Source organism: Herpailurus yagouaroundi, unplaced genomic scaffold (assembly GCF_014898765.1).
Source record: "Herpailurus yagouaroundi ecotype Mexico unplaced genomic scaffold, PumYag 166, whole genome shotgun sequence".
NCBI classification, from domain to species: Eukaryota; Metazoa; Chordata; class Mammalia; order Carnivora; family Felidae; genus Herpailurus; species Herpailurus yagouaroundi.
The window spans coordinates 27,467,740-27,488,672 of NW_024412407.1; the positions used below are offsets into that span (position 1 = coordinate 27,467,740).

A 20,933-nucleotide genomic window follows, 5' to 3' on the forward strand; every position below is an offset into this window, starting at 1 on the left:
TTCTCTTTCATTTCTGATTTTATTTGGGTCCTGTCTTATTTTTTCTCAATGAGTCTGGGTAAAGGTTTATCAATTTCATTTATCTTTTCTAAATACCAGTTCTTGGTTTCCTTGATCTTTGTTTCTATTAAACTCTGTTTCATTTACTTCTGCTTTTATCTTCATTATATCCTTCCTTCTACTTATCTTCGGTTTTGTTCTTTTTCTAGTTCCCTTGGGCGTAAGGTTAAATTTCTTGTTGTTTGAGGTAGGCTTCTATTGCTATAAATTTCTTAGCACAGCTTTTGCTGTGTCCCAAAGATTTTGAACCATTGTGTTTCCGTTTCCCTTTGTCTCCATGCATTTTTTGTGTAGTGGCATGTTGTTTACCCTCCACGTGTATATATTTTTTTTCTTTAGATTGACTTCTAGTTTCATACTGTTGTGTTCAGAAAAGATGCAGTCTTCTTAAATTTATTTAGACTTATTTTGTCCCCTAATGCTATCTGTTCTAGAGAATGCTCCATGTGCACTTGAAAGCATGTGTATTCTGCTCTTTTGGATGGAATGTTCTGTATGTGTCTATTGTGTGCATCTAGTCTAACGTGTTGTTCAAAGACAATGTCCTTGTTGACTTTCTGCCTTTATGATCTATCCATTGATATAAGTGGAGAGTTAAAGTTCCCTACCATTACTACATTACCATTAACTTTTCCCTTTGTCTGCTTATGTTTGCCTTATGTATCTAGATTCGTATGTTGGGTGCATAGATAGGATAGGTACCTTTATTATTATGTGATGCCCTTCTTTGACTCTTGTTACAGTCTGTTTTAAAGTTTAACTGCTACTCTCGCTTTTCTTTTTGCTTTCATTTGCCTAATAAGTTTTTCCATCCCTTCACTTTCAGTCTGTATGTGTCTTTAGGCCCAAAGCAAGTCTCTTGGGCAACAGATAGATGAGTCTTGATTTTTTTTTTTTAATTTTTTTTTTCAACGTTTATTTATTTTTGGGACAGAGAGAGACAGAGCATGAACGGGGGAGGGGCAGAGAGAGAGGGAGACACAGAATTGGAAACAGGCTCCAGGCTCCGAGCCATCAACCCAGAGCCTGACGCGGGGCTCGAACCCACGGACCGCGAGATCGTGACCTGGCTGAAGTCGGACGCTTAACCGACTGCGCCACCCAGGCGCCCCAGAGTCTTGATTTTTTAATCCATTCCACCATCCTATGTCTTTTGAGTGGAACATTTAGACCATTTACATTAAAAAAAAATTTTTTTTAACGTTTTATTTATTTTTGAGACAGGGAGAGACAGAGCATGAACAGGGGAGGGTCAGAGAGAGGGAGACATAGAATCTGAAACAGGCTCCAGGCTCTCAGCTGTCAGCACAGAACCCGACGCGGGGCTCGAACTCATGGACTGAGAGATCATGACCTGAGCTGAAGTCGGCTGCTTTGGCCACTTAACCGACTGAGCCACCCAGGCGCCCCTAGACCATTTACACTTAAAGCAATTATTAATAGCTGTATACTTACTGTCATTCTGTTGATTGTTTTCTGGGTGTTTCTGTAGCTTTTCTCTGTTCCTAGCTTTCCTTGTGATTGCTGACTTTCTGTAGTGTTATATTTGGCTTTCTCTTTTCTTTTTCATTAAAAAAATTGTTTTTAATGTTTATTTTTGAGACAGAGTGTGAGGGGGGAGGTGCAGAGAGAGAGGTAGACAGAGAATCTGAAACAGGGTCCAGGCTCTGAGCTGTCAGCACAGAGCCGGACACAGGACTCGAACTCACGAACCATGAAATCATGATCTGAGCTGAAGTTGGACCCTTAACCAACTGAGCTGCCCAACAACCCCTCATTTCATTTCTTTCTTTTTTTTTTTTTTTTAATATTTATTTTGACAGAGAGAGAGAGATAGAGAGAGAGAGAATGAGTAGGGGAGGGACAGAGAGTGAGGGAGGGGGAGAGAGGAGCCCAAAGCAGGGCTCAAACTCATGAACTGTGAGATGAGGACCTGAGCCAAAATCAAGACACTTAATTTAACCTACTGAGCCACTCAGGCACCCCTTTTTTTTCACTTTGAGTGTAGTTGACACAATATTACAAGTACAACATAATGATTCAGCAACTCTGTTATGCTGTGCCCATCACAAATGTAGCTACCATCTGTCCCCATGCAACACTGTTAAAATACCACTGACTATATCCCATATACTGTACTTTTTCCTTTTTTTTTTTTCTTTTAACCTAATTTGGTTTTAGGTTTATGGTTAGCATGAGGTTCATAAAGAGCATCCTAAATATAAAGCAGTCTATACTGAATTCATGGGCATTTATAACACATTCGAAATGAACTTCCTTTTCACTCCCCTCTCCATGGTTTATGTTTATATTGCCAGTTTTACATCTTTTTATATATAGTTTCCTTATGTCTAATATGTTTTTTTCTTTTCCATTTAAAGAAGTCCCTTTTGCATTCTTGGAAGGCCAGTTTAGTGGTGATGAATTCCTTTACCTTTTGTATGGGAACTCTCTCTCCTTGAATTCCGAATGATAATCTTGTCAGGTATTCTTGATTGTAGGGTTTTTTATTTGTTTTTGTTTTTTTCTGTTCAGCACTTTGAATGTATAATGCCACTCTTCTGACCTGCAAAGTTTCTGCTGAAAAATCAGCTGAGAGCTTTTAAGGGGTTTCCTTCTTTCTTACTATTACAATTCTCTCTTTAGCCTTTGACATTTTAATTATGTGTTGTGGTGTGGACCTTGAGTTCATCTTAGGAGGGGGCTCTAAAATGCTTCCTGAATCTGGATGTCTAGTTCTTTCCCTAGGTTGGGAAGTTTCCAGCTATTATTTCTTCAAATAAATTTCTGCCCCTTTCTCTCCTTCTGGAGTCCTTATAATATGAATGTTCACTAGATGTTGTCAACCGATCCCTTAACCTATCCTCATTTTTTTTTTTTAATTTTTTTTTCAACGTTTATTTATTTTTGGGACAGAGACAGAGCATGAACAGGCGAGGGGCAGAGAGAGAGGGAGACACAGAATCGGAAACAGGCTCCAGGCTCTGAGCCATTAGCCCAGAGCCCGGCGCGGGGCTCGAACTCACGGACCGCGAGATCGTGACCTGGCTGAAGTCGGACGCTTAACCGACTGTGCCACTCAGGCACCCCAACCTATCCTCATTTTTAAAAATTCTTTATTTGGGGCGGGTGGCAGGAGGGGGACAGCTGACTAGTTCAGTAGGTAGAACATGCGACTCCATCAAAGAGTTGTGAGTTCAAGCCTCACCCTGGGCATAGATTTTACTTAAGAAAAAAAAATAAATCTTTATCTTTGCTGTTCAGTTTGGCTGCTTTCCATTACCCCATCTTCCAGATTATTCTTCTGCATCGTTAATCTACTTTTGATTCCCTCTAATGTAGTTTTCATTTCAGTTGTATTCTTCAACTCTGGTTTTTATTTTCCAGTTCTTTGTTAAAGTTCTCATGGAGTTCTCCCACTCTTATCTGTAGTCCAGTGAACATCTTTATGATCAATTACTTTAAATTCTTCAAGCATATTGCTTATCTTGATTTCATTAATTTTTCTGAGGTTTTGTCTTGTCCTTTCATTTAGAGCACATTCCTCTGTCTCATTTTGCTTAACTTTGTGTTTGTTTCTATGAATTAGGCAGAAGAGCTACTCCTCCTAAACTTGAAGGAATGGTCTTTATGTGTGGTTGTCCTCTGTGTAGACTGTATATATCTGGTGACTTTTGCTGTCTGGCACGGGATGGGGGTTGCAGTGTACCCCCTGCTGGGGCTGCCCTGGTAGAAGAGTGGTAGATTAAGTGGGTGTGGGCTGGGGGTGGGTCCTGAGGCTCGGCATGGGGTGCCCTGGCAGGAAAGCAAATGCTGAAGTGGGCGCAAGCCATGGGTAGTCCTGGGGTTCTCCGTGCAGAGGGCACCCTGACAGGATGGCTGAAATCTAAGTGGGTATAAGCTGGGGTGTTCTGGGATGTGCAGAAGGTACTTTGATGGGGGCAGTTGGAGCTGAGGTGGGTTGCTAGCTGGGCACGTCACTGGGTGCTTTGTAAAGGGGACAACTTGGACAGTTATAGCTGAAATAGGCATAGGCTGGGGTCACTCTAGGGTTCTCTGTATGGAGGGTGCCCTGCAAGGAAGCTCAAGTGTGGGTGTCCTGGCAGGGCAGCTGGAGCTGAAAAAAGGCATCAGCTGGGGGTGTGCTGAAAAGCTGTCTGAAACCACAGTGGTGCAGGTCTGAAGTGTTCCAGTGTGCTTTGTGCCTGCCTCAGTGTGGTGAGATAGGTGGAGCTATAGTGAGCGCCGACCAGGGCTTCCTGGTGTGCACCACCATGGGGCTGCCTTGGTGGGACAGCTGGGGCTGGTGTCAGGGCTTACTGAGGTGGCAGGCTGGTTAGGACACCTGGACCCTGCTCCCATCTATGCTGTCAAGGTTGTGGGAGGGTGCATAAGCTGTGGCACATATTAGACCTTCCAACCCAGAGAGAGTTGCAGCAGCTCCCCTCCCTTTTAGCAGGGTTCAAGGGCTACTTTATATTCTAGTTGCTCTTTTAAGCTAGGGCTTTTATTTTCTGTGGCCCAGGGTAGATGAATCTGCTCCTGGTACCTCATTACTATCCTCCACACTACAGTTTGCAGCATCAGGGGTGGGTACGGTGGATTACCATGTCTGTCTCTCTTGCTGTTCTCCGTGTGGTGTATCTTTTATTGTACAGAAGCTGTTCAGTCAGTCCTCAGTTCTTCAAGAGGAATTGCCTATAAACAGGTGTAGATTTGGTGCGCCCAGTTCAGGATCTTCCTATGTTGCCATCTTGGACTGGAACACTCCCTAGTTCATTGTTTTTAAATCTTTATAGGCTAATATATATAGCTAGGACTACATGGGGGCAATACTAGATCCCAAAATGGATTTAAAAGATTAAGCAAGCTGTGAACAGCATTTTCTAGATTCAAAAGTAACACAGTTTTAAAACAGTAAAATAAGAAAAGGATAAAAGGATAAGTGGTATGTGTATGGATCTATATTGCTGTACTAAGGGCATGTTAAATTTTTAAGAAATGAAGGGAAAAGTTTAAATACCTCTGAATAGAAATGCTATTTAAGAAAAGGCTAATCTCTAAGAGTTTATAGTGGCTGATTGGAAAGAGAAATTCCATGCAAAAGAGTGAATTATTTTTGAATCAGGTAATGGCTAATCACTCATAAGACACTAATATACATAGCAGTGTTTGGGTGCTGTAGTTGAACTTTTTTTCTTCCTGCATGTTTATTGTATCTGAAGAGCTGGACTAACCAGTTCCCCCTCACAGAGTTCTGACACCTGGTGGGTGAAGGTAACTATGGTCTTAAATTTGCAGCCAGAGAAACTTCTGAGTTTCTTATGCTGTGCTATACTCACCAGTTAACAAGAGTCTGATATAAAATCAGGGTACTAGAATCAATAATTAGGAATATCTGATGATGAGGACATTCTTGTCTCTAAACAGTGTACCTAGGAAGCCACAGTTTCCAGAATATTGTGTAATGAGCACAAATCAGGTAAATATGAACAATAGGCTGATTCTAAGTATCTCTCAATCATGTCTGGCAGACACTCTGGTTCCTAGAGCATATCCAAAGGCCTTCTGGTAACCAGGTTCTTTTCTTTACATCTCTGTAAATTCAACAATGTCTTACAGAGACTATAACAGTTTAGTGACAGACTTGAGGAATATCCTAATTTTAGTTCAGAACAAATTAACAAATCAGTGTTTAGGGTGGCTCATGTTGAGGACTCATTTTAAGCCAGTTTAATAACTAGAATAGCCTGTCCTTGTAATTCCCAAATCCCAGTTGCCTATTTCATTACAGCATGTGAAAGATGAAACATCTAACAGCATACTGCAGAGATCTAATCAAGATCCTGAAGTAGGCAGAGGACTTGTTCACAATACCGGCTGTGATCAACACTGGTTGAGAAATCTGCCTGCGCAGCAAAGGTGGAACCAATACTCTCAAGCCTGTGAAGCCATGCTGTGTACCACTGGGTCCATAGATTTAGGGTTTCTCAGACAACATATCCCTTCAAGATAGGGCTCATATTTGAGTAGATATTTGAAGACAAAAAAAACTAGGCCACTGACACTTAAGAGCTAACCGATATAGAAGGACCCAGGGGGACTATTAATCTGAAGAGAAAATGCAACAGCTGAGTTTTTACCAAAGTGTTTGTTTTTGTTTGTAGACTGAATCACTTCAAACGTATCATGCTAAAGGAGCTGATAAAGAGGAAAGAAAACAATTCAGGTAACTTCCAAAAGTCTGCAAACATGCTTCAGCAATCTAAGAAAAGAAGTGTTTCCGAATTTTCCAAGAAAACATTTTATGTACATATACACCATTATTTTGTAGTTTAAGACAATTTCATTAATATTGAAGGCTTGAATGCTTGAGATCATGATTTATAAAAATTGACAGTATAAAATGAGAAAAATGTAAACTAAAGTTCACATAAACTCGTATTATTTTTACATAACTAACTGTTGATAGCAGTGTTATCACGTGGAATATTTTATATAGGCTTATTACAAAGGGGGTGATTTCAGCTCTTAACAGCTGTGGAATCCAAATGCAAAAGGAATAAAGTATCAATACAAATGATATTAGTAAGTAAGCTATTGCTACATTTCTAGAAGTAAAACCAAACTATAAGCCTCTTGAAACCACAGCCCTCTCTAACATTTCAATCAGAATGATTCTGGTGTACCAGGCCAAGTTGTTGGCTAAGTAGATCACAACCTAGCTGAATCTGCCCCAAAGCTAAATTAGAAATGAATAACTTAAATTTACATTAAGTGCTAGGTTTTAAGTTAGAAAAAATATATTTTAAAACTTTGCCACTGAAATCATTATCACTTCTATTAAATTTTACCTTATTGTGACTTTGTATTATTTGGAACATTATGTAGCTCTTGAAATGCTTTTATTAATCAAAATAATCTTCTAAATCAATATTGGGATCTAGCAGATCTTCTCCATATGATGAAAGATCCATTTGATTTAAAATTAAGTTTTCAAATGTTTCTTCTAAGTCAGTTTCACCAATTAAGACAGCTCCCATCATGCGCCCATTCTGCATGACGACTTTGACGTATTCTTGTCCTTTGGTACATCTCAGCATTAATTCATGATCTGAACCTAAGCCCTGTGCATTGTATTTTCCCAGCAATACAACCTAAACGCAGGGATAAAGTACAAAAAGGAAACACGGTATGTAGTTACACTGTGTTATGCTAGAATAGCACTGCATTTATTATGCAGATGACACTAACACACAATCTATATATGAACATTAAAAATATCTAGTGAATTAGCAAATATGCAGGATCTGGACTACATTAGCTTAGAGTCATGATTTAATCTCCTTTTATCAGTAAATTATCAAGAAAAAACTTGCCGCGGAGTAAAATAAGTATGGCAGAGTACCTGGTTCATTCTTGAGTATGACAGCTATTAGTTCCCCTTACAAGGCAAGGATGGATCTCAAATGAAATGCAGAAATGCACCAACAGGGAGTAAGTCTAGAAGAGATGCCCCCCACCCCCACCTTTAACTATAAAATAGTATCGTAGGAAGGTAGGTGGTGATTAGGAATTAAGACCAGCAGTAATACCAGGTACTGATTTGCAAGAAATGAGATGTCATTTTTTGTAAAATGACTAAAACCATATATTTACTTAAATGATAAAATTACATAATTAAAGGCTAACAAGCAGAAAAAGGCACTACTTTGTTTATCTTACCTTATAGTTAAAGAATTTTGTTACGTGAGCAAAAAGTTCAAAGCTGAAGTCCATGTCAGTAGATTGTCCTAAAGTAGCTGCGGCCATGCACTTGGCTGCGTACCACCCCATCTGTCTAGCCTGGGTCCACAGCCTCATCTGAAATATAATGTTCATTGTCCATACTTAAAAAATGCTAGCACCTTAACCTTACAAAATTGCTTAAAGGGCTTCAATATCGAGAGTCCTTGAGACTGGTTAGATCTAACTAGCCAGATGACCAGTTGGATTGTCTTTGCCATAGAAGCAATCACCATTCCACACTAACCAAAACTGATACTGCTATTTGAGAATTCTAAAATTAAAGGATGATACCAACTCTGTATGTTTCAATAAACTATAACAACTAAAACATTTCAGGGTACACCAGGGAAGAATAATACTAATTAACTGGTCTCCTCTCACAGAGTAAGTTTATCATCAGCATAAATAGAGATGAGAAATGATCATTGAAAAATTCATTCCTTTTCCTAATCCTTAGATTTTGGTGCTATATAGTTAAGGCTTCTCATGCAATAAAACCTCAGTGGTCAGGCAGATCGATATATTAGTTGCTGTCCTAACAGCCTCAAGAAATGATACCAGATTTCAGCAACCAATGCTGGGAATTCATTTTAAATTCTTCCCTTAGGTTATCAGTGATCCTGCATAGAACACTGGCCTTGGAAGTCAAGAGATTTAAATACCAACTCTTCTACATATTTAACTGAGCCTCAGTTTCTTCACCTGAAACAAAAATGTATACCACCTATTCAATGGCTATTAAGAGATTTAAATAAGTTAGCCTACACTAAGCAATTAGTAATGTCCTTTTGTGTGCAAAACTAATACCACAATCATTTCTGATAGATTTTTTTTTTTAATTCAGTCTCCTCTATAAACATAAACAATGTATACCAGCTTCAAGGTCCCTTCAGTCTGTGTCTCGGACTGTGTAAAACAAATTAATTAGTGTACTTATTATTTACTGAGACAGGGTCTATTAGATTCACTCAAGAGACACTTGTCATTTTTGGGCACGGATTATACCAGAGTTTATGACACCCATTAAGGATGTAATTTATCCTAAACGGTTTAAAAGCGTTAAAAAAAATCCCACAAACTCAGAGTTTATGACAGATCTGTCACAGAAGTGAAAGAGAATGATTACAGAGAAAACTGAAAACAAGCTAGCACTCTTTAAAAAAAAAAAAAATTAAAAAAAAATTTTTTTAACATTTATTTTTTGAGGACAGAGACAAAGCATGAGTGGAGGGTGTGCAGACAGAGAGGGAGACACAAAATCCAAAGCAGGCTCCAGGCTCCCAGCTGTCAGCACAGAGCCTGATGCAGGGCTAAAAACTCACGAACCGTGAGATCATGACCTGAGCTGAGTCTGACGCTTAACTGACTATACCACCCAGGCGCCCCTAGGCTAAAAGCACTTTTATATGATTGTCAGCTCTGCTGTAGGTAAAAACACACAAAGTAATGAAGCTGCCTCTTAAAATACATCTAGCTCTTCTGCTACTTCACACTCCATGGTTGATCTGAAGGAGTAATATCCCTACCTGTGGAGCTGGTCTCACACGGAGTGTTGCCTGGGTCTTTTATCTGTAACATCTACTGTGTCTCTCCTCCCCCTGAGACCACCTCACCTATGACCACGGTCTGAGTATCTTCCTCAAGGATTTCTCCTCCACCATTAGGAGGAAGTCTATGCCCAGTTCAATGGAGGTGTTCAGCTGAGGAAGGCTGTTTACTATAGGAAATTTTTTCAGTCACAGTTCTCACAGGGACAGAATAGGGTCATCATTTATCTACATGGTTTATACCTCAGTAATTATTAATCTAAAGCTGTGCTGTCCAGTCTGGCAGACACTAGATACATGTAGCTATTTAAACTCAAGTGCTCAATAGAGATACGTAGTGACTACCTGACTGGACACTGCAAAGGTACAGAACATTTCTGTCATCGCATAAAGTTCCACTGGACAGGGCTGATAAACTAGTGTTCCATCACTATATAATAACTTACCAAAAGGGAAAATTCTTTAATTGTCACAAAAAACTCTATGACAGCTTCTTAAAGTAAAAAAAGTTGGAAAACCAGGTATTTAGATTTGCTGGTAGCAACTCCTTTACCGTCGGATGGAATCTCTGATACGAAGATGTGATCCTGGATGCTGGCTTACCTGCTGCCACACTGGGCTGGGCTGCCATGACGCAGTGCAGATGTCACCTGCAGCATAGATATCAGAGAGAGACGTGTGCATGTGATCATCCACTTTCAGGCCACCATCTTCGCCTAGATCAAACTAAACAATGTTCCTTATGAGAACACATGGGAAGAAAAGTGAAAGATGGCTTTGTCATTCTAAAGTAAAAGAACAAGTCACATTTGTACACCTTGGTATGCTGATCTTTAATGAGAAAGTAAATAATAGCTGTAAGTTTAGATAACTCAGCTCAATTTCTAGGGGATCAAAATGCTACTAAGACAGACCAACTCAAAAATTTTTAGACTTTCAACATCAGGAACACTCAGTAACCGTGACTACCCCACTCATAATTACAATATTCCAGTTTTGTGAGCTTTAAAATGCTAAAAGGCATTTAGCATTTTGGCATTTCTCCAAAAGAATCACTTGTAAGAATCCATAGGTGTCAGTCTCTTACCAACCTTTAGAAAAATGAACTATGCATTATGTCCCATCAATGATGACATTTATGCTGGGATGTTAGCAGCTTAAGGACTTTACGCAATAAGAAATACTGCAAATCCAAACATGAATATGATCTAAATTGTTTTCACCTTCCATAAGTTACAGTTTTACACTAAAGCAAGGAACAGTTATTTATGCTTGAAAGTTAAATTTCATACAGTACTTTAAAAATATTCACAGCATGAGGCACCTGGGTGGCTCAGTCGGTTAAGCATCCGACTTTAGCTCAGGTCATGATCTCACAGTTTGTGAGTTTGAGCCCCGTGTCAGGCTGTGTGCTGACAGCTTGTTCAGAGCCTGGAGCCTCCCCTGGTTTCTGTCTCCCTTTCTCTCTGCCCCTCCCTCTGCTCATACTCTTTCTCTGTCTCGCTCAAAAATAAACAAACATTAAAAAAAATATAAAAATATTCACAGCAGGACAAAAAAAAAAAAACAAAAAAAACTTCACCTTACATTGTTGCCACAGAGAAAAGGTTCTATATTTGGTGTAACTCCTGTAGCACTGACAATGAAATCACAGCCGTATATCTTTTCACTGGTCAATTCCACATATACAGGCCATACCTCTAAAACAAAACAAAATAAACAAAACCTTTATTCTCCAATATAATCACCACAAGTTATCCATAGCATTATGTGACTATAATACCTAGAATAAAGGGTGAAAGAAAACGGCAGGAGAGTACTTTAAAACAACACTGCTTGGGGCGCCTGGGTGGCGTAGTCGGTTAAGCGTCCGATTTCAGCCAGGTCACGATCTCGCGGTCCGTGAGTTCGAGCCCCGCGTCGGGCTCTGGGTTGATGGCTCAGAGCCTGGAGCCTGTTTCCGATTCTGTGTCTCCCTCTCTCTCTGCCCCTCCCCCGTTCATGCTCTGTCTCTCTCTGTCCCAAAAATAAAAAAATAAAAACGTTGAAAGAAAAAAAAAAATTTTTTTTAAATAAAAAAAAAAATAAAACAACACTGCTTAATAACTTTTATAAGGCACATTTACTAAAACAATTATAATACAATCAACATTATCTCCTTGTTTTGGGTATACTTATAACATTACAGCATTCTAAACATTTTCCCTTCAAATTTAGACCTAGACCTTTTCTAACAAAGTAAATTTAAATTGATAATCACTTTATAAATTATTTATCTAAAAATATTAATACATTATATACTCCAGAGAGTTTAGCCCAACTACATTACTCATTTTTCAATGTTTTCCCTTACTGTTCTTAGTCAAACTGTAACATTAACTCTTCCCGTGGAAAAATTCAAAGAATTCAAAACAATGGAATATTACACACTAGTTTGAGTGTATTTCTTCAAATAGTGGTAGGTCTCACAGGAGATGTGGAACAGGAATTAGTCCCAAATTACAGATTTTCAAACTGATTTGGGGGAAGTCACTTCATCTCTGAAAGCATAAAGGTTTTTTTAGTTTCTTTTTGATCTGCAAGGTATTCCATTTGACTCACAGAGTTGTGGTGGGCAAAACACCATGAATGCCATGTAAAATGTGATGCTCACTATATCAATTATTAGGAAACTTGAAGATTAAGTAGTGAAAAGGAAATGACTTACATTAAGTAATGATTTCATGTTTTTTTTTTAAGTTTATTTTTGAAGAAGAGACACAGCATGAGTGGGGGAGGGGCAGAGAGAGAGGGAGACACTGAATCCAAAGTGGGCTCCAGGCTCTGAGATGTCAGCACAGAGCCTGAAGTGGGGCTCGAACTCACAAACTGTGAGATCATGACCTGAGCTGAAGTCACACACTTAATGGATTGAGCCATCCAGATGCCCCTCATGTTTAAGTTTCCTCCTTTTCAATTACTGGTTATTACATTTTTTCTTAATTACTTACCTTTATCAGTTGTGACTGGCTGATTATGATGGTCTCTCGGAAAAGGCAAGGACTTTTTCCTCGAAATTCTAAATTCTTCCTGAAGGTAGATTTTCTTTACTTCACACATAGTTTCAATGTGAATCTTACGAGAAAACTAAAATAAACAATGGTTACCATAAATAATACTTCGCAAAAGACTGATTTGGGTTACTGATAAAAAAAAAAATTACAATACACTTGTAGAAACATATGGAAAATATAAATGAAAACACCTGGATGCCCCCATATAATCTCGATTTCTGTTTGTGAAGGCAGTAAGAAGAAATCCATTTAGACTTAAGAGAACAAGTAGTTGCACTGATAGGTAACACCAAGGGATGCTTTTTAAGATAAGCCTCACTGATAATTACAAATATATTTTCTAAAAATTTCAACTGTTAGAGAACTATAAAACCCTCTTGAGGGCAGATCTATGTTGATTTACTATTATATCCCAGAACCTCAGTAAAGTACCAAGTATGTAGGAGATAATGTTCACTGAACCAAACTGCTGCTCAGTTTAAAAATACTACTAAACTTAGAATCTGAAGGTGCAGAAGAACTGATTTTGCATAATTTCTATCACAAAAATGAGGTATAACATGAAGCCAGCTCCTCTCCAAACTACCTGAGGCTGAAATCATACAAAGTAGTAAGAACTCCGTGTATGCTTCTTACAGTATTTACATATCATAGCCTTTTAGCAATTGTTTAAAAACAAATACCTAATAAAATGAGTAAAAGCAAATCATCTTATCCAATTAAGGTATTAAATGTGTATTTAGAATTTATCAAATAACCTGTAAAATATTATAATGCATAGGAGGTGACCTTTAAGAAAAGATTAATTTAAAATAGGACAGGTATATTCACTGTAGAAATCTCTGTGCCTGGAGAATTAAAAAGAAGGGCAACTGTTTGTTTGTTTTTAATATGTGAAATTTATTGTCACATTGGTTTCCATACAATACCCAGTGCTCATCCCAAAAGAGGCCCTCTTCAGTACCCATCACTCACCCTCCCCTCACTCCCACCCCCCATCAACCCTCAGTTTGTTTTCAGTTTTTAACAGTCTCTTATGCTTTGGCTCTCTCCCACTCTAACCTCTTTTTTTTTTTTTTCTTCCCCTCCCCCATGGGTTTCTGTTAAGTTTCTCAGGATCCACATAAGAGTGAAAACATGGTATCTGTCTTTCCCTGTATGGCTTACTTCACTTAGCGTAACACTCCAGTTCCATCCACGTTGCTACAAAGGGCCATATTTCATTCTTTCTTATTGCCACGTAGTACTCCATTGTGTATATAAACCACAATTTCTTTATCCATTCATCAGTTGATGGACATTTAGGCTCTTTCCATAATTCGGCCACTGTTGAGAGTGCTGCTATAAACATTGGGGTACAAGTGCCCCTATGCATCAGTACTCCTGTATCCCTTGGGTAAATTCCTAGCAGTGCTACTGCTGGGTCATAGGGTAGGTGTATTTTTAATTTTTTGAGGAACCTCCACACTATTTTCCAGAGCGGCTACACCAGTTTGCATTCCCACCAACAGTGCAAGAGGGTTCCCGTTTCTCCACATCCTCTCCAGCATCTATAGTCTCCTGATTTGTTCATTTTGGCCACTCTGAACAGTCAGTTTTTGATGAATTAAATATCCACTTATCTCTTAAGGTAAGGAACTGGGCCAGCTGCTATTGGTTTTATCCTAGCACTATGGATTTTAACTGACCTAGCAGTTGTTGGACTATATTTGTAACCAGTCTTCAACGAATGGTTCAAGAATTTAAAATTCCATCTACACATGTTTAATTAGTGTATGAACACATACCTCTTTTGTTCCTTTAAGATTCAAGCCTTCATGCCAATCAGGTCCCAAGGCACTGCCCATATTGCCAGCACTACCTTTGGTTTGTGCTTCCTTTTTTCTTCCTGAAAAGATAAAACTCAATTCAAAATTCAAATGATATAAAAACTTCCAGGCAGAGAAGTATACTTGTGTTCTCAAGCTTTTAGGCAATGTCATGATTCTCATATATAGCATAAACTAACTTATCTGTATTGATTGTTTTAATATTTTGTGATATAGAGCTACAGAACAGGTAATTTTTCAATCAAGTGTTGAATATAAACCATACTAAATACACGGTCAATATGAAGGGTGAGATCTGATAAAAGGTTGATATCCAAAATGTATAAAGAACTGCTACAACTGGGTAACACAAATACAACCAAAATAAAAAGCAGGCTGAGGACCTGAACAGACATTTTTCCAAAGACATACAGATGGCTAACAAGGACATAAAAAAGTGTTCAAAATCACTAGTCAGAGAAGTACAAATCAAAACTACAATGAGATAGATCACCTTACACCTGCCAGAATGGCTAGAATCAAAAAGCAAGAAATTACAAGTGTTGGCAAGGATGTAGAGAAACAAGACACCTCGTGCACGGTTGGTGGGAATCCAAATTGGTACAGCCACTATGAAAAACAGTATGGAGGTTCCTCAAAAAATTATCAGAATTACCACATGATCTGGTAACTCCAGTACTGGGAATTTACACAAAGGAAATGAAAACACTAATTCAAAAAGATGTATGTTCCCCTTGCATAATTTACAACCAAGATAAGGAATCAACTCAAGTGTCCACTGACAGACTTATGGATAAAGAAGATGTGGTGTACATGTGTATGTGTACACACACATACACACAATGGAATATTACTCCACCAGGAAAAAGAATGAGATCTTACCATCTGCAACATGGATGGACCTAGAGGAGATTCTGCTAAGTGAAATAACTCAGAGAAGGACAAGTACCGTATGATTTCACTCATACGTAGAATTTAGGAAACAAAGAAAAAGGAGACTCAAAAAAACCCACTAAAAAACTGAGAATGGGGGGTTGCCAGAGGGGAAGTGGGTGAAGGGATGTGTGTGGAACAAGGGGGATTAAGAGTGTACTTATCATGATGAGCAGAGTAATGTATAGAATTGTTGAATCATTTTACTGTATACCTGAAAATAATAGAACACTGTATGTTAATTATACTTCAATAAAAATTTTACAATAAATGCAGGCAAGTTAAACTAGAAAAATAATTAAAAAAAAACCTCAAAACACAGCAGAAGCAGACTCAGATATAGAGAATAAACTGGTGGTTGCCACAGGGGAGGGAACTGGTGCACAGGATAAACAGGTGAACAGGATTAAGAAGTATGAACTTCCAGTTATAAGTCATGCGGATATAAAGTACACCATAGGAAATACAGTCAATACTGTAATAACTTGGTACAGTGACAAACGGTAACTAAACCTACAGAGGTGATCACGTCATAATGTATAAAAATACTGAATCACTATTGTACATCTGAAACTAATATATGTGACTTATAATTCAATTAAACAATTAGCCAACAGTTTTTAAACATTTTGTCAACTTTTAGCACCCTCAACACTTACAGAATTTTTTGAATTTTATAAGCCAAAAGTTAAAAATTTTAAAAAGCCTCTTAAATAAAAATCTAGGTTTGTATTTCCTTTTTAACTCATTGCGTTTTGTTTTTTTTTTTTTGTAAAATTACCTAAGGTGCTGTCCAGTTGTACCACCTGTTTGCAAAGATGCAGATGGGCTGGTTTATTTAATTCACTTTAAATTTCCAGTCTTAATTACACACAGTTTTCATTAAAAAAAAAAAGTCCTGGATAGGAGCTCCTAGATGGCTCAGTTGGTTAGGCATCCAACTTTTGGTTCTGTCTCAGGTCATAATCTCAGGGTTTGTGGGCTTGAGTCCTGCACTGGGCTCTGCACTCACAGCCAGAGCCTGTTTGGGATTCCCTTTCTCTCTCTCTCCTTCCCTATTTCTCTCTGCCCTGCCCCATCCGTGCTCTCTCCCTCTCAAAATAAATAAACTTTGAAAAAAAAAATCCTTGAAAGTCTAAATCTTGTGTATGGAGACAGGAAATAAATATTATCTATGTATCTGTCTCTCAACTGTAGTATTTTTACTCCATGTTCTTATAGCCTTTTTCTATACAGCTAAGAAACAGTTTCATCTGTGAATTAATGAATAGACGCTATACTTACCTTCAGTTGTATATCTGGTTCTTTTATGTGCAATTTTAGCCTCTGGTTTTTCAGCAATGAGCTTTGAAGTCAAGAATTCAGCTGCACCTGCATCGAAGAAAGTATTCCCAATGGCTTTGTCTTTAATGGCCCAAATGACTTCACAGCCTTCAATTTCATACCTAAAAGGAATAAAGTTACTCAGGGCAATTTAAGAAGTCTGAGTAGGAATCTTTTTTCTTTTTTTTTTTTGTAAATAACAATTTTCTCCAAAGGTAAAAGAAAGTGTTTTAAGGCAAACAGAAATAAGGAAGAATGTAATAATCTTTCAGGATAATAAGAGCTAAAGTAGAATAAACAATAAATTTATCCAGTTTATTTGAAAGAACATAAAAATGACAAGCATGTGTAACTGAGTATCAAATAAAATTTCATTACAATAAGCATTACTTCTAAGGGTTCAATTTCTCCAACAGTTACTATACCAATGTTCCCCACGGTTCCCAGGAGTGAGCAGTGCTTTGTTGATGTGGTTATAGTGTAATCAATAATGGATGAATGGATCCATGGTATATGGTTACAGTTTTGACAATAGCATACTCTTTGGTAACAAATATTTTGTGTACTCAAAGGAGAGATTCAGAGTTATTAACTACAATTTTAACTTTGTTATAAAGGAACCATTACCCTGCAATCCCTTCCCTTCACCTCAATAATTTCTAAGCCATTCAGCCGAAGAAAGATCCGGTTCACAGAAAAATCAAGAAAGAGCAGAATGGCCATGGTGTGTACAGACCATCACCACTAATGAGACAGCCGGAGCTCCTGGGGATCTGCTGTTTTATCTCTACGTTTAGTCACAGAGAATGTGGTTTGCTTAGTATTCATTTCACTAAGTCCCTGAAGTCCATTATATTTTTCTGCTATTATTACTTGTTTTGGTACAATTGATGAACTGAGACCATCCACGATGAACAGGATATATGGTCATCCTAATTATACTAGGACTTTATCAGAACCTATAGAGGTAATAAGAGTATTATGTGTTAAGAACTTTTAACATTTACTTGTGGTACAAAGTACTGCCATGTTTATTTCACAGACTGCTACAATGTAACACATTGACTTCTCAATAAATAAATTATTCAAACTAATCAATAAATAAATGATAGAAAAAAAGGTTTAGTACATCTGATTTCAGGTCACCTGACATTCATACTTTGTGACAATTGCTCCCTTATCGCAGAAAAAAATATTTAGTTACTAAATTTCAGATTATTTGGTGAATATTCTATGTTGCTCAGATCACACAGGATTGCTGATGAGCAGAAAGTAGAATACACATTGAGTAATAAATTTCATATTTTAATTTACATATAGGCACATAGTTATTATGAAACACTTTTTCCTTAGTTTTTATTAAGAAACTCCTCTACCATTTTTTTAAAATTTTAAAGTAATATAGTAGTATAACACAGTATCAATATAGTTTAAAATACTAATGCTTGACTAGTAGGCCACCCACAATTACAAGTAACCGCGAGTAACATCTATACACGTCCTACCTCACAAGATGCCCTTAGACTATGAACCATGCCCTCAGCGAGATACATTACCATGGAGGTAGTATCACATATATAGTAGAAATACTTTCATTTTTAAAACCACTTTTAAAAAATAAACAGTGAAGTATTATGGTTTTTTGAAATCATTAAAAAAATGTCTGAAAAGAAAAGATTAACCTACACTAGTAAAGAAGAAAACAGAGGTAGTAATTGAAATAAAAGTACACTGAAGAAAATCAGCATTAGCCTCAACGGAACACAAGGGCTATTAAAGAGCAAAAAGGGTTTGTATATGGCATTTTTCACCATGAGATGATAAACACCTGATCATTCAGTGGACCTAAGCTGAGACAATCGCATTATATGCAGCCTTTCTTAAACTATCAGAGTTTATTCAATATAAAATTAGAAGCTTTGTCCGATTATATAGTCTTACATCTCCAACCTCAAGAAAATGAGGAATAGGATTACATGTTTTAAGACTGAGCATTTCTGAATGCAAGAAAATTTTCCAGTGTAAATAATAATAGTATTCAGTTACACTTCTGGTGATAGCTGATGGAGAAAATTTGTCATGTGCCTCCTTAGACCTGTTTGATTTTGAATCTCCAGTTTTTTCTCTGTTCTCCATACAGTGCCATAAATTTCATAATTACAAGAATGACTGCCATCTCTAGTACTCAGGCAATCTAGGAACTCTTAGAAGCTTCCACTGGGAATCACCATCCTGTCAAAAAGAAGAGCAAAAACCTAGTCTGCAAATAGAAATGGACAAAGCTTTGGCAAATTCATTACTTTGATTCAAATTTGTCCTCTTTGTAGTTGGACTCAACTTTCTGCCCTAAAAATGTCCAGACTATTCCATCTCAGCCATCCAATGGAAGATAAAATCATAAAGAAAATGAATGCTCTGTAGACCATAGCAGAATATTTATTCCTCAGTGTTCTTTAAACTTGAAATATCATTTTAAGATAGTATTTCACATTAATTGATGGGTTCACATTTTTCAACTTCCAAAAAAACAAGAGCTGGGAGTACCACATCTTGAAATAGGGAGTCAAACACACTGTGGGTTTCATGGGCCCAACAGGTAGCATTATAAATGAATGAAGCAGGATGGGTGTAAACAATAAAACAGGTAGATACTGTGACTAGAAATCTCTAAAGGTGTGCACATTTAAATTGTTTTTCAATATAGTACATGCCTACCAAACACATGTATGGATCACATCTGTCCAGTCACCTGTGACCCCTTGAGACCTAAAACCTTCCCTAAACTCATGTTTTACAATGACATTTCTACAACTATGAATTCCATGAAGCTAAAAATATAAAATGGATTTTTTTCTCCTTGAAAATCTATGAAAAACAGTTCTATTTATCTTTGAATTTCAGAACAGGATGTTTTCTAGTCTGCCAACAATTATGAGTCATAGAGTAGTGTTTAAATGATATTTAAAAATATATACTTACACTAGTTCAAGTGCAATGCCACCATTCCCTATGATCATTATTCTTTTGGCTTTAGTAAGCTGTTTCTGAAATTCCTATATTAAAAAGAAAATGAGATAGTGTTTTGTAATAGTGGGCAATACTTGAAGAAAGGCTTCACTGATAATGTTCTTAAAATTGTACGAATTTTACCTGATTTACAAAGGAACAAAAATCTCACTTTCACACTCTGCCAGGACACACCCTCCCAATATTACAAATGTTTTCCTCTGTCACACAAACTGCCTTTATAGCAATGCCTCTTATGATTTGACTTTTTACGTCATTACATCTAGAGTACTTCAGAATTGCAGCAAGAGGCACTAGCTCTAGTTCATCACATTCCTAACTACTTGATCAAACCAACTTACTAACATGACACTGATCTGTACACATACAGGGTTATTCCTTTTCTTCTAGTCTGTCAGTTGGCACTTCCCTGGACTCACTCAACACCAAAACTTACAGGAATGAGAAGCACAACAGCTTGGTGGTTAAGAGTCCCTGGAGTTACTAACTTCCCCCAGTTAGTAACTTGGCCAAGTTGCTTAACCCTTCTGTGCCCCAGCTTCTTCAATATAAATGGAAACAAGAAGTGACTGGGGCGCCTGGGTGGCGCAGTCGGTTAAGCGTCCGACTTCAGCCAGGTCACCATCTCGCGGTCCCTGAGTTCGAGCCCTGCGTCAGGCTCTGGGCTGATGGCTCAGAGCCTGGAGCCTGTTTCCGATTCTGTGTCTCCCTCTCTTTCTGCCCCTCCCCGTTCATGCTCTGTCTCTCTCTGTCCCAAAAATAAAAAAAAAAAAAAAACGTTGGAAACAAGAAGTGACTGTACTTCATTACGTCTCTGTAAGCATTAGGATAATGTAAATAAAGCTGTTAAGAGCAGGCACGATAATGTCTAAATTAAAAAAAAAAATGCTACTTTCTTATCATAAGACAATTAATTGATCGCTCTACCCCTCTCTTCTGCCCCCTAAAAAAAATGATCACAATGAGCTTAGGGAAGCCATGGTCATTTTTATGGCACTTTTATAAGTACAGAATAGTCCCACTGGATCAGGATGACATCTCAATAGCTAAATTTCCTCTTCCTACCATGTCAAGTTACCATTTCTATTAAATTCACCCAAAAACTTATTGTAATACTCAATAAATAATCACTGAAACTGACTGGCTTAAAATTCTACCAGAAAAAAAAAAAAAACATTAAGTTAATTTCAGTCAGCCTTTCTCTGAGGACAGTAAATAAGAAAGATCTGTTAAAAGCACTGGATGTGGAGATGAATGGCGTAAGTTTATATTGTACTTCTGATAACAGCTATTTAAGTATAGGTGAATAATTAATCTATTAGAGTTTGCTATTTGTAAATTGGGAGTAATACTGTCACACAGTATTATCATAA

At 37.7% G+C, this 20,933-nt stretch overlaps 1 protein-coding gene and 1 long non-coding RNA gene across 3 annotated transcripts in view; one reads left to right on the forward strand and one right to left on the reverse strand.

Annotated features, from left to right (window-relative positions):
• The window catches only part of LOC121038842 (uncharacterized), a 51,156-nt gene that overhangs the window by 27,001 nt on the left and 3,222 nt on the right, over positions 1 to 20,933 (forward strand). Inside the window, exons 4-5 of one of the 2 annotated variants that reach the window (XR_005794530.1) lie at positions 6,228 to 6,289; positions 8,456 to 9,005. This is a non-coding gene — a long non-coding RNA (uncharacterized LOC121038842). Of the gene's footprint in view, positions 1 to 6,227; positions 6,290 to 8,455; positions 9,006 to 20,933 lie in introns of those variants that run through there. The other variant, XR_005794531.1, reaches the window with a different exon arrangement.
• The window catches only part of LOC121038838 (pyridine nucleotide-disulfide oxidoreductase domain-containing protein 1), a 28,584-nt gene continuing 13,843 nt past the window's right edge, over positions 6,193 to 20,933 (reverse strand). Inside the window, exons 5-12 of the mRNA XM_040488719.1 lie at positions 19,513 to 19,586; positions 16,495 to 16,655; positions 14,236 to 14,336; positions 12,386 to 12,521; positions 10,983 to 11,095; positions 9,999 to 10,121; positions 7,786 to 7,923; positions 6,193 to 7,217 (exon numbers count right to left, since the gene is read on the reverse strand). Coding sequence (XP_040344653.1) covers positions 6,969 to 7,217; positions 7,786 to 7,923; positions 9,999 to 10,121; positions 10,983 to 11,095; positions 12,386 to 12,521; positions 14,236 to 14,336; positions 16,495 to 16,655; positions 19,513 to 19,586 — 1,095 coding nt within the window. The 3' untranslated portion in view covers positions 6,193 to 6,968. The remainder of the gene's footprint in view (positions 7,218 to 7,785; positions 7,924 to 9,998; positions 10,122 to 10,982; positions 11,096 to 12,385; positions 12,522 to 14,235; positions 14,337 to 16,494; positions 16,656 to 19,512; positions 19,587 to 20,933) is intronic.